At 40.4% G+C, this 13,701-nt stretch overlaps 1 protein-coding gene across 1 annotated transcript; it reads left to right on the top strand.

Annotated features, from left to right (window-relative positions):
• Positions 1 to 9,656: 9,656 nt before the first annotated feature.
• Positions 9,657 to 12,634, top strand: LOC118343104 (gastrula zinc finger protein xFG20-1-like). Its single transcript, XM_035681857.1, has 3 exons — positions 9,657 to 9,725; positions 10,086 to 10,311; positions 10,587 to 12,634. Exons 1-3 carry the CDS (start codon positions 9,657 to 9,659, stop codon positions 11,258 to 11,260), a joined length of 969 nt encoding a protein of 322 aa, XP_035537750.1. The 3' UTR covers positions 11,261 to 12,634.
• Positions 12,635 to 13,701: the final 1,067 nt, after the last annotated feature.

Raw genomic sequence — 13,701 nt, 5'->3', positions numbered from 1 at the left:
AGGCGCTTTAACTCGAAACAAACAAAGATTAGATCCTAGGCTATCTTTATTCTCCCCAGTGGAACATTCACGGCTTTCCAGGCAGTATCCACAGACCGCTGAAAACCACATCAACCAACTTGGATAACCGAATACACAACACAACAGACAAGCAACAACAGCGGACGGCAAAATGCCCGAGAAGAAACCAAATAAAATAACGGAATAACATGCGCAAAAATAACGAGCATTTGGAGTGAGTGCCCTAAAGGTGCAATAAGTAGGGTGGTGCACATAATGGCAGGGTGCACTGCATCGGGTTCTGATGGGCAGACATAATTGGGAGTTGAATTGAACCGGCTTGTGTGTTGTTAGCTGTGATCTTGGGTTTAAGACACTGGGTTAGCGCATACGTCCTGGGTCTTTAAGTCATATGAGGATGGTAATTATCATTAGGTTTGTCGATCTCTCATGCGGGCAGGAGTACCAAAGGCCCGATGGAAAGGTCCACTTTGCAGGGGTTGGAGGTGGTCTCCGAGGGCGACCCGTGTGTCAAGGGAGTATTTGGTCTGCTAGAGGTAATCGGGTCAGGAAAAAAAATTACTCCGAGAAAAGCAGGAAAGTAGTTATAGTAAAGGAAAAAAAAAGAACAAAACCTAAAATTAAGGTGGTAAAGTGTAACTCCCAGAAAAGACCAGACTTGAGTTTTCCTGTCTGTTGTTTTGTTTTTGCCTTGTCAAGTGAATGCAAGAACTGGCTGTCGTAGGAGGGGGCGGAAGTGAGGAGAGTCTCCGCACTCAGCCAATTGAGGAGGCACTGAGGACACGAATTTTTGAATACCGGGCTGGTAAAGCTTGTAAGGTGTCTGGCTGTAATTGTGGCACACATTGGATCATGTTGTCGATATTGGGGGAGGCAGCATGTGCGATGTAAAGATGGTTTAGCACACTGGTATGAGAAGACCGCTATAAGAGGAAGGGCCTACTTAAGTGGTTTATTATTAAATGAAGACACATAAGAAATACAGTCAGATGATACTTATTAGGACTAAGCAGCAGCTAAAAGTCCCAAAAAGTAAGACATTGTTGATGAAGTTTGCCTGCTTGTCTGACGAGTGTTCGTTCCTCGGAAATAAGTTGATGTGGACGGTGCAGGAGGTTAAGAAGAAAGCACCATTAAAAACGTAAATAAAAGTTATCAGTTAATCGGTACAATACTTATCAAGAATTCGAAGCCAATTTTACAAATAACATTGTTTATAAATTTAAACTAAAAAGGAACGTGACAGAAACAGTATTCGTTTGCTGACAGCACGAGCCGCAAAAGAATTAACATCATGATGATTTTACATTACTTCTATCTTTTTGTTGATCTTGTGAAAATAATAGAATCACACGGCCACTCACAGTAGCCGGTGTATGCCCAAAGTAGTAAAGTAGTTTTCTAAAGAGAGTGATAGATGTCAAGCACAGCACCATAAATAGACACACTCAAATCCTGTACGGCTTAATCACCAGCACAGTCTAAGATGAGTGTGTGTTAGCCACAAAGTTCCCTATCAAATATCAGCGACTAAACTCACCCTCCTCACACTCACACTATTATTTTCTTGCTGATATACATGTTTCCTCGCTCAACCAAATGTCGGGCATCCAGCATTACCCCGCTATCGCCAATGTTACTAAGGGTTATAACAATATGTGTTTAGCAGTGGTGAATCTTTCCACTCGTGTTAACAAAATCCTCTCTCTAGTCACGCTCTAGTGTTTGCCACTGCTCTTGTTAGGAACGTGAATCGCTGTGTAAATGATCTGAACAACGTGCGACTATCATAACACATCACTTATTAGAACGGACGCCATAATCTCGACACGCGACCGCTCGCTCGCTCTCTCGCGCTTTTCTCAGCTTATTTTTCAAGATAAAACCATCGCCGACCGAAGTAATGCCAGGACCCTAAACAGTCAACATTTGTGTGAACCAGATGTGTTCGCCATCTGCAGATTCCGCGACCTATAACAGTAACCGTCAACAACAGAATCTGAAGATCCATACTGCATCAGCACTGTTTGACAGTCCTTGACTGAGTTTTGGTGGCTGTTCCGAGCTAGCGCGAGCTCGTCACTGGGAGAATGACCGCTGTCACATCACAAGAGTAGACCGGCGGTTAACCGCCCTTATTACAACCCGCGCCAGGTTAGGTGTACCTCGTGACTCCCCTTCCGATAAATAAGATAATGATTATGACTACACCTCAGAAATTGGAAATGTCTCACCATCATTGTTCCTTAATATAAGAAATGAACAATAATTAACATAAGTCTTTATAAGAATAGTATGAAGCTAAGTGAATCTTAGCAATACTAGAGGATGCTGAGAAACATCGTCAAGCTAACCTCAGATATGCAGGAAACTTCCTTACCTAAGCAGCTTCCATTTTATAACCTAAACATTCACTGATCGCGATTATAAGATCGATCAATACTATCAGAATCTCGCCGAGACTGTGGCCTCTTGCCATGTCTTCTAGTTATGTGATGCATCTCGCCCACGGTATTACACAAGAATAAACAAGACAGAAATTGAACTTCCACAACACTAGTGTTTATAAAACACCGCTATCGCGCAAAATTCTGGTATCGCCTATATATAAACAAATCATAACTGTAACCAGTAATTTGTTTTTAAACCCAGTCCCAGTCCTGCTGATGAACAGTGAGAGAAGGGAAAGAAGCAGCACAGTGAACCAACCTGCTCTGTGTAACCGAAAGTTTGGGGAGGGGGGTTTGAAGAACAGCGTCCAGCTAGTTTCCGTTTGTCGCTCGTTCTCCTTCTTATTGAACTGACAAAGTTCCTTTTTTTTTATTTTTTTTTTCCTCGTACTCTGCTATCGGTTCTTTCAAAAGCCCCAAATATCTCGTTCAAGCAGCCGCAAGTTAGGGTCGCTGCTTCACCAACGTCTCTCAGCATTTGGGAACTGTTACACAGTTTGTGTGGGTCCATCATCAATGACACAAACTTTCTTCCACACAAAACTCCGGTCAGAAAACACTGGTTTGGCTTCTCCAACACAGCACCAAAGTCCATTCAGAGACGCTTTTATCCGGACAGGTACAAGGAGGCATCGGAATGGCATACGAATTTACTGTGGGATTGTCCACACACAGCTTTCTAGACACTAAACAGATCTGGAAGGACGCGTTGTTAGTACAGGACGCCGATCTTTGATTACATCTCTGGTAAACTGCACGACATGTCGTTTCTCACGGGTGACATAGTATGAATATAATTGTCTAGAAGAGAAGTTTTTCAAAAAATAGAAGGACTTGTGATTGTGATGGTAGAGTGACTAGGATGCTAAGTAGGAAGAATCGACACAGAAAATAGCACAAAGCGTAACGATACAGTTGGTAAAAAGGTGGAAGAGGGTATGAAGTTCGCAGTAAAAGTAGGGTAATTACGCGAGGGAGTCACACCACATATTAACGTGTGTATTTATTTCTCTGTATCCCAAAATGATGTAATTTGGCCTTCAGCCACTGATTCACATACACACTGGGAGACACTGTCTGTCTGAGGAAAAGGTCAAAGCATATCTTCAAGACCTTTTTCTCAAGGTTACATTTTAGAACTTATTCAGTAAGTTTCCAGAATATTACAAAACTAATACATGGACTCTGTTTTTGAGGGGTGAGGTTTTTGATTTGTTTCGGTGTTGTTTTAAGGATTAGAATAATTAACATCAGTGTACAACGTTAATTGTGACTGCTAAATAATTCCCCCCTTTTTTTTTTTTCATTACCCTTCCCGGGTCTGTTGTAGTATTCCCTGCAAAAAGTTGCAAAAGAAATGGGTCAAGGTTTTGATTCTCAAACATTTTACTTTATTCTTGGAAGATGAATGAAATTACAAATTACAAATAAATAACTTTTTGTGAAACTTGGAAGTTGTGGCTCCTAATACGTGGCTTTGGTGTTGGTATTTACGCTGTATGGGGTATGGTGATTAGGTTGTCGGAAGTATTGTGATAGAAGTATGTCAAGCTATGTCTCTCGTCTACTTAATCGAAAAGAATAAATCAACCGAGCACACCTTACATCAAGTCACACTCTCATGAGGATTCAGAAATTCTCCTCTATCTCGTCGTTGTACTTACCTCCTCCACCTGTCCTCCCTCTCCTATGGTGTAGAGTTCATTCCTAAAGTTTCACAGGCGTTCGCCACTAACGCGGGCCCTTCTTCGATCTTGGCACGGCCTTCGTTAAGTAATAAATGTCCCAACATATATACACTCTCAGTGTTAATATGGCTACAGTAAGTCGCTGAATAAAAATATTATTAAGTTAATTGGTCTCATATAACACGATGGCAGAGGGGACAAGAAAACACTGAATTTAATCAAAACTAGATGTCAAATTGTAAAGTTATAGAATTGTAGCCATCGTCTGTCCTCACGTCACATTTCCAAATATAATAGGCATCCTTATCTATCTGCAGTCTGGTTCTCGAATAAAGGATATCACCGATACTTCGTCACTATCTGTATACGCTTGTGTCTTATCTTCTTTCAAATACGTCTATATTCTCTCATGTGTCTTCATTCTGTATAAGATACCAGGTTTTGGTTTCCGGCCTTTGTTTTGTGTGATCTCTATCTTGCTTTCTAGCTGCGCCTCGTTCCTCACTTCTTCTGTCTAGTCCTCTTTGACTATGTCCGTGGGTCTCTCTGTGTAAATTTGTCCAGTATTTGAGGAATGCTCTCTGAAGATCTCTTTGCCTATTCAAACTATGCCTGTCTCTTCTTGTCTGTCGTCATGCGCTCGTACGCATCTCGCACTCTCGTATTTCCCTTCTCCTGCTCGGACGCCCGGATCATAGTTCATTCCCGGATATGAATCGCGAGTGTCGATGATCGATTCGCTCATTAGGCACAGTCGAGTTTTTCTCTTGTCTCTCTTCTCTCATGTCGCACTGCCTATGTAAAACCTCGGTATGTCGATATCTCCGCGCGATGTATTGGCTGTAGCGAGCATGCTCTTCGTCTTCTTGTCCTCCTCTCCACCGCGCTCTTCACTTTGTTATTAGTGATTACCAAGTGTTCAGTCGTTCTCTTCATCTTTCTTTAGCGGGCTGGGTTTTGTAGATTGTTCCTTCAGCACCGGGGACTGAGGCTAAGCTAGCACTCGCTAAGGCCTAACGACGGATCGCGCACATTATGTCTGTGTAGCCCGCGCTTAGCGCTAGGCTCCTGCGCTCCTGCGTAATACAATTTAAATTCCCTTTTTGTCTCGTCTCGCTGGCTTCGTTCGTTCTTTGTTGTGTTCGTTCGGTCTTCTTGTTTGGTTCTTCTGTTCGGAGGCCGAGGGTCATCTGTAACCTGCTTAGACTTCACTTAAAGCACGTATCAAACACTTCCATTGTACCTCGTATACTAGATCAAGCCTTTATTTTGTACTATTAACTTTGACAAAAAGAGTTCAATTCTATTTATAAGCATCTCTCTTAATTCTTATCCTTTGACAGCATATGTAAAGTATATTTAACCTTGAACTCACTATTCATTATATAATATCTATTTGATTATAATAATTAATTTAATTGAAATTGAATAATATATAAGTTTTGGAAGGTATTGCTAATCATTATTTAAAATTTTAGTATGAATTAAAAAGGATTTGACCACCAAATATATATTAATATATTAATAATCAGATATCAGAATCGTGACGCAAGTATGTTGTTCCGATCATCCAAAGGTTAGCCAATATTCTATAATTCATTGTAACTATATACTCACTCATAGATTCAATTCAAATTTAACCATCAAGTGTAGAATTATATGATTATTAAAGATACTAAGGAAACTTGTTGGGTTTAAAGTATCATAAATAATTTAATATTGATTGAATTATTCCAAAGAGCTTTAAGAGCGTTTTTTCTTTTAGCTTTTTGACAGAACCTAGGTAGTTTCCTGAACTTTGTCTTTAAGACTAAGCGAGCTTGGCTACAAAATAACCTTCTTATTTGCATACACGTTTTACTGAACTATAATAGTTTACTGATTCTCTTTATACGCTTATCATCGATGTGGTGGGTGTCTGTCTTCTCCTGCTGTATGAGGATTACAGAGCTTTAGTGTTAAGAGTACAATTCGTGTATGACCAATATCTCAGTGAACAAGGTAGCGAAAGTGATCCTATGCTGTGCGACCGTTTCTAACGTGTACGGTGCATTCTGGATACTATTACAGAAAGATAGAATGTCTAGTTCTGCTGGGTGTAACGAGATAGGTCTCTTCTCTGCTTTGGCGAGTGTGTGTCGTTATAGTGATGAAGTGAGTGTAGTTTGAAAGACATATCTGTCGTTCTCACAAAGACTTCGGGGTACTGATTCGTTGTCTTGATACAGCCATCCCTCCTCTTATGACTCCTCATAAATAAAATACGGTCGTCGAGTGTTCCAGTCACTCTCTCTCACGGGAACCACTATCTGTTACTGAAACAGTTCCAACCGTACACAGATTTTCATATCACCGATATCTTGTTCCCTCCGATTTCTAAGTCGATTTTGTATTATTGCGAACTGTTGGTGTCTTTCGGATGGTCTTCGTTTCATGGGCCCACTGGGCCCCACAGCACTGTTGACAGCGCACAGAAGATCCGCTTATGAACACAACGAGACTCATAAAACCATCCTCAGTCATCTGCGTCCAGTACAACTTTTTATTCAAAGAAAACTAATAATGCAATAACCTACGCAGGATAACTGGCCCAGTACCATAGTTACACTAACACCCCAACTGACTGGCCGATAATACATGGATTCTCATATTTAGTGGCGCAGCCGGGCAGTGTGGTGTGTGTGTGTTGGTGTGTTGTGTGGTGCTGTCCGTGTGTGGTGTGTCAGTGTTGTGTGGTGTGATGCATCAGGCGGAGCGTACACAAATCTAACCAGCATGCATTGTGCGCTTTGCGAACTGGACCACAATCCTCAGGTGTCATTAGAAAAACCTACTTTATTATACATCTTATTGTTCTCACTCGCGGGTTTACTACCACAGGCCTTATAAGTCGGTAGCATGTGGGAGCAATCTTCGTGCAGTTGACGTTTCACGTGAACAGTTGAGTTCAATTCAGTTTTCTATTTGGTGGGTATTAGTGGCCAACTTCATAACAGAAGTTATCCTTGGCCCGGACACTTTTCAAATTAGAGCATGTCTAGAGCCGACTCCTTGTATAACATTTACAGAGGAGCCCAACAGTACCACCATGAGCAAGAGCCTTGGAGAGCCAGGCAAGGAAAAATCTGCCTTTAACAGGCAGAAGAACCTAGGACAGAGAGAGAGAGATAGAGAGTCGCGGAAAACGCGGCTGAACGGCTGAATCAAAACTATAAGCCATATCCCGAGGAAATACAAGTAGACATGATGAATCGAAAGCACCTCTCCAATTCGCACATCTACATCGTGGTCTGTCTCGCCGTGGTCGCATCTCGTTCTGGCTCCACATGCTCGCTCCAGCTTCCTGTGCGTCTATGCGGTACAGATACATACCAAAATCTTTTTCTCCCCTGGTTCTCTTTAGTTTCCCCATTCCCATCTCACACGTCTCCTTACCAATATAAGCTCAACTAAAAAGTCCCTTCAATTCGTCACTTATATTGTTATTTTTACTTGCACTTAAACGGCATGTGATACCAGCTTTATTGGTCATCACCTTTTTGCAATATACATTTTCTGATACATTTTTTATCTTTACATTTAACTATATTGCTTTTTTGTACATCATATATGTCCTAGGGTTGTTCTGGTCTGCGCTCCCCTACTGTTGGAATTCGTAAGTTGTCATGCGGCCATTGTGTTGTAGCCATCAGCTTTCACTGTTGCCTTGTCACTGTGTCTCGCCTCGTGTCAATAGCTGCTCCTGCCTACGATCTTGCTAATTTACTCTCTATGCATATGGAGTCAATAAATGTGAATCCGTACCCTTAGTGTCGCAGTACCCTTCGTTAATCCTTATAATTATCCTTTCTAATCATAATATCTACACTTATCTCAATTGTTCGTTTGTGTAATGTAAGTCTTATCTATCTCAGTAGAGAACGTAGAAGAGGACTCGTCCTCACAGCTTCATCAAAGACAAACTGAACAGATGGAAACAGATGATGGAGAGGACTGTGGAGGACCAAATCTAGCAAGGAACTTAGATCCAGATAAACATTTAACACCTGATACTGTTAACAAGGCTTCAGACTTTTGTGAACCTGAACCTGAGACTGATGACTGTGATAAAGACTGGAAGGACCCTGACAGAAAATCATTTCACTGCTCTGTGTGTAGTAAAACATTTAAACATAAGGGAAATCTGAAGATACACATGAGAACTCACACAGGAGATAAACCATTCAGCTGCTCAGTGTGTGATAAAAGCTTTAGTCAAAAATCCGGCCTTGACTACCACTTGAAAACTCACACAGGAGAGAGACCATTTAGTTGCTCAATCTGTGGTAAAACATATAGACACAAAGGAGCTCTAACGTACCACATGGCAACCCACACAGGGGTGAAACCATTCAGCTGCAAAGACTGCGGCAAAAGATTCAGGGGGACTTCACAGCTCAAAATCCATAGGTGTGTTGGTGAGTCAACACAGCCTCACAGAAGCCAACGTGGCAAACGCAAGAAACCACTGAGCTGCTCTGAATGTAATGCAACATTTCCTAACAATTACGTTCTGATGACCCACATTAGAATGCATAAAGGCAAGAAACTGTTTACTTGCACAATTTGTGGTAAAAAACGTCATTTTAGTTCCCATTTAGAGATACACATGAGAACCCACACAGGAGAGAAACCATACAGTTGCTCTGTTTGTGGTAAAAGATTTTCACAAAGAGGAATTATGACACAGCACATGGCAGTCCACTCAGGGGTGAAACCATTCAGCTGCAGTGACTGTGGGAGACGATTCTTTTGGCAGTTTCAGATCAAAAAACACAAGTGTCTTGGTAAGTCTTCACGGCAAAGACAAACTGGCTTTAATGGAAAGGACTGTGGAGCATCCGAACGAGTCAGGAACTTGAATCCAGAGAGACATTTAACACCAGATGCTGAGAAGGAGACCAAGTTGTCTTTTGAAACTGATGACAATGTTGACATTGAGTTTTGGAAAGAGACCAGGAAACATCAGTCAGGTTTCACTTATAGGAGAACAAAAAAAAAACCTGTAAATGATGGATGTAACCCCGGCAAGAAACCATTTAACTGTTCTGATGACATGGCTAAAGTGGAACTAAAGACAAATGACCGTATTAACATAGATTTTTGCAGACAGATCAGGCAACTTCAGTCAGGTCTAAACCATCTGAAAAATGAGGAAGTCTCTATAAGTGATCCATCATTTAACACTGACAAGAAACCATTCAGCTCCTTCACTTGTGATATAAGATCTGAAGACGGTCACACTCTGCAGAGACGCAAGAAATGTCATACGGGAGAGAAAAAATTCAGTTGCTTATTTTGTGAGAAAGAATTTGTGACAGGAGGACATCTGACAAGACACATATCTGTCCACATAGGAGAGAAAATACTCAGTTGCATTGTGTGTGAGAAAGCATTCACTTTGGAGTCAGAGCTCATAAGCCACGAATGTGTTCATCAAAGTCAAACTGTGGAGCAAATGACTGCCAACAAGTCATTCAGCTGCTCTCAGTGTGGTAAAGAATTTGGCCGTAAGCACCATCTGCAGGTACACATGAGAAGTCATGCAGGAGAGAAACAATTTAGTTGCTCAGTTTGTGGTAAAACATTTGCAAAGCGTGAAAATTTAAGTTTTCACATGACGTGTCACACAGGGGAAAAGCCTTTGCACTGTTCAGTTTGTAACACAGGTTTTATTGACAGTGAGTCTTTAATTAAACACATGAGAATCCATACGAGACAAACACAGTTTAGTTGCTCAATTTGTGGTAAAGAATTTGCTTGGAGAAGATATCTGACAAAACATATGGAAGTTCACGCAAAGCAGAAAATCTACAGCTGTAGTGTTTGTGACAGAGGATTTGCTCACATTTATCAGCTCAATTACCATCAGTGTGCTGGTCGTCAGTCGTCTGAGGAAAACAGAGAGTCAGAGCTTCTTGCCGGCAGCTCACATGGACAGATGGAAACAGATGATGGAGAGGACTGTGGAGGACTAGAACCAGTCCGGACATCAGATCCAGATACACATTTAACACCTGATACTTATGACAAAGACTCTTATGAATCTGAGACTGAAGTCAGTGATGATGATTGGAAGGAGAGCGGAGAAGTCTCTCACAATGATACAACATGTAATACTGCTAAGTCTGGTGAAACTTTGTACAACAATCACCTTCTGCAGATCCGCTTAAGAAATCATACAGGAGAGAATTCATTCAGTTGCTTAATATGCGAGGAAAACTTTACAGAAAGAGGAAGTCTGAGTGAACATATGGCGGTCCATAGGGGGGTAAAGCAGGAGGACCCAGAGTGGCACATTAAAGAGGAACAGGAGAAGTCAAGATCAGTCAGGGGGAGGTAGAAAGCAGGGCTTCAAGGGTTCACATTCACTGTTCCCTGTGAAGAGGTGAAGATGGGGATGATGAAGAGAAACCTCAGTCCTCACAGCTTTATCAAAGACTAACTGAAAAGATGGAAACAGAAGCTGATGGAGACACTGATGACAGTGTTGACAGTGACTTTTGGAAGGAGACCCGAGAACGTCCGTCAGGTTTAAACTCTCTGAATAATGATGAAATCTCTCAAAGTGTTACAGGATGCGATCCTGGCAATCAAGTGTTGAGCTGTTCGGATGATAAAGCTTCAGAGTCTCTTGAACCTGAGAGTGATAACAGTACTGACAGTGACTTTTGGAAAGACGACAGGAAACCGCAGGAAAGTAGCAGGAAACCACATGGCTGCTCTGAGTGTGGTAAAAGATTTCGCCACGTTCACCATTTGAAGATCCACATGAAGTTTCATGCAGGAAAGAGAGCAACATTCTTTTGTTCAGTCTGTGGTCTAGAATGTCTTTACAAGTCCCATCTGAAGATACATATGAGAACTCACACAGGAGAGAAACCATTCGGTTGCCCAGTTTGTGGTAAAAAATATGCACATAAGGCAAGTATGCAATCTCACATGGTCATCCACACTGTGGAAAAGCAATACACCTGCAATGCCTGCGACAAAGGCTTTGCTTGGTATACAGAGCTTAAATACCATCAGTGTGTCGGTGAGGCCTCACATGAAACGCCATAGTGGGCCATCACACCGAGATGTATCACTACAAAAACTAGGGGTGTAAGAAAACATTGGAATATTTTATTTTATTATATTGTATCAAATCTCTAAACCTCTGTATTTTAGTTTGTGGTTAAACAGCTGATAGCAGGTAAAACTGTACATGGAGGCTGTGATGGTACATCTCGCTGTTCTGGTATTAAAAAAGTAAACTTTTTCACTCAGATTTCCTGCATATGGTGGTGTGTTCTTTATAGTATGACAGTTTTCCTCAAATTAGATTTTTTAAACATGTAATTGCAATACATCACAACACATTGAATCATGGATACGTATTGTCAGATTCTTGCCAATACACAGCGCTAAGAGAAACCAATGTCTTCCTGTGGTATGGTGTCCACTCATTTGAACCATGTGTCACGTTTTTTCTAGCGATCTCTAGCAGGCTTTACCACTTTAAAACTTCCTTTCTGTTTCAATGCTGTTTACTATGCCGGTAAATAGGTTAGCTAGCTACCTACTTAGCTGTTGGACTGTGAGAGAGCTACAGAGCAGCAGTGTAGTGCGGTTAAAGTAACCTCAGTCATCCTCCTCTTGGAAATGGAGCTGCACTTTACTCATCAAGAGCTTGACGTCTGCTTCAACACCTTTATCGTGTTCATTATATTTGATCGCCTGGTTGTGCACGTTGCCTCACTCCACAGGCGCACCAGCTGTTTTTCCCGATGGTAGTTGTTGTCTTCGGCCCCATAATGGAGAGAAACAAAAGAGATCTGAAATGCACTTCACACACTGAAGAAATGATTCATCTTGTTGTTGACAGCAGTGACAGGGAGTTAAGCTGAAGAGTTTTTACCTTATTGAATTATCTGCCAACTATTATTGTGAAATGTCCAACAATCCAAAACCCAAACAGATTCAGTTTAATGTCAAAATAATCGTTTTTGTTTTAATGACTGAAGCTATTAGTTGATTATCAAAATAGTTGCAGGTAATTTTTATTTGAAGAGATGCTTTCCCATTGCAGAAATAAAATCTTATTCACCCGATCCTGTATACCTCTCATCAGTGCATTTTTTTTTCAATGTTATGTCAAGTATTTATTGCTGTGGTTTATACTTTGACAACGTGGACCTGGTGCTTCTGCAGAATATAATATTAATTATAATAAGACTAAAACTCTTCATTGTTAAAGCCATTCTGTGTCTAACCACTATTATACCACAACATCTGGACGGATGATCTATTAAAAACTGTTTATAATGGACACTGGACAAGTTCATATTTTCAGTGTTATTTTAAATATGAGGTTTTACTTTATTGTGTGATACTGAAAGTTGTAAATTAATTGTGACGAACAAATATTTATTCAACACTGTCTGGAGTATTTATTTGGCAGTCAGCTTAAAAAATCTTTAATTATGGCTTTAGTCAAAAGTGTATATGAAATGTGATTTTTTTTTTAATGGATTCACATTATTCACACTTAAAAAAAAAACTAAAAATATTAATGAAAACTCGAAATCTTTCTTTGAATGTTGCTATTCAGTCTTAAATTTCTATCTACAGAGGGAGCGGGTCCTCTTCGTCCCATGCTGAACTGCCATGTTTCTACAGTAGCCCAGAACGGACAAACCAAACACTGGAGGTAGTTTCTCATCACTAAATCTTTCACACTGGTCCTTGTGGCCATTGACATGAAATAAGAAGGTAAAATAGAATTGAATGTTAAACTTTTACTTTTTATAATTAGCTGAAATGTGAGTTCTTGTTTTTTTTCACTTCTAGCATTTAGTTTGTCTTCCAGCTTTTGTCCTTTAAGGACCTTTGTGGTCTAACAATGAAGCAATAGAAATGTTTGATTTAAATGTAGATTCATTAAGTTGTGTATTTTTTTTCTGGGGGCTGGTTTCAAGAACTAATGTGGGGCCCTTCTTCTCTGAAAATACTATTCTGCATTGAATAGCACTATGTATGTGTAATAGCTGACATAAAAACAGCTTAAACAATTCCCTCAAATTAAATTAAACAACAACAGCAAAGCCATATTTTGTTTAGGAATGAAATGTGTCTGAAACTGCTGGTTGTTAAATACATTATGGGCTCAACATAGAAAGAATCCAAACAATTCTTTTAATTAGAAACCGAATCAATCAGAAGCATCGCCCTTCTCAACAACTTAACAGTACTATTATTAACTTTATTTCAGCTAAAATATGTTAAAAGACTCACCGTTGATTTAGTTTGAGGTATTTCTGTGTACAATTTCACCGCAAACCATCAAAGTGAGAGCTGACAGATGCTGGTTGTCCTCAGACTGGTAAGCAAGTAAGTAAAGCTTTATTTATATAGTACCTTTTTGACACAGATATTCAAAGTGCTTTACCAACAACAAATAAACATAAGGGTATAACTAAACCCAATCAAACAAACATAGGGAGCATGTAAATACAAACATA

Source organism: Morone saxatilis, unplaced genomic scaffold (assembly GCF_004916995.1).
Source record: "Morone saxatilis isolate NCDOM2014 unplaced genomic scaffold, NCSU_SB_2.0 Contig9, whole genome shotgun sequence".
NCBI lineage: Eukaryota > Metazoa > Chordata > Actinopteri > Moronidae > Morone > Morone saxatilis.
The sequence above is the reverse complement of the archived record's forward strand: the minus strand, read 5'-3'. Positions and strand labels throughout refer to the sequence as shown.

Excerpts from the sequence above, each read along its gene's own strand:
- LOC118343104 (XM_035681857.1), top strand. The coding sequence starts at position 9,657 with ATGACTGCCAACAAGTCATTCAGCTGCTCTCAGTGTGGTAAAGAATTT. Across the intron at positions 9,726-10,085 it reads GCCGTAAGCACCATCTGCAG|TCGTCTGAGGAAAACAGAGA; the intron begins GTACACATGAGA and ends GCTGGTCGTCAG. Across the intron at positions 10,312-10,586 it reads CTCTCACAATGATACAACAT|GTGAAGATGGGGATGATGAA; the intron begins GTAATACTGCTA and ends CCCTGTGAAGAG.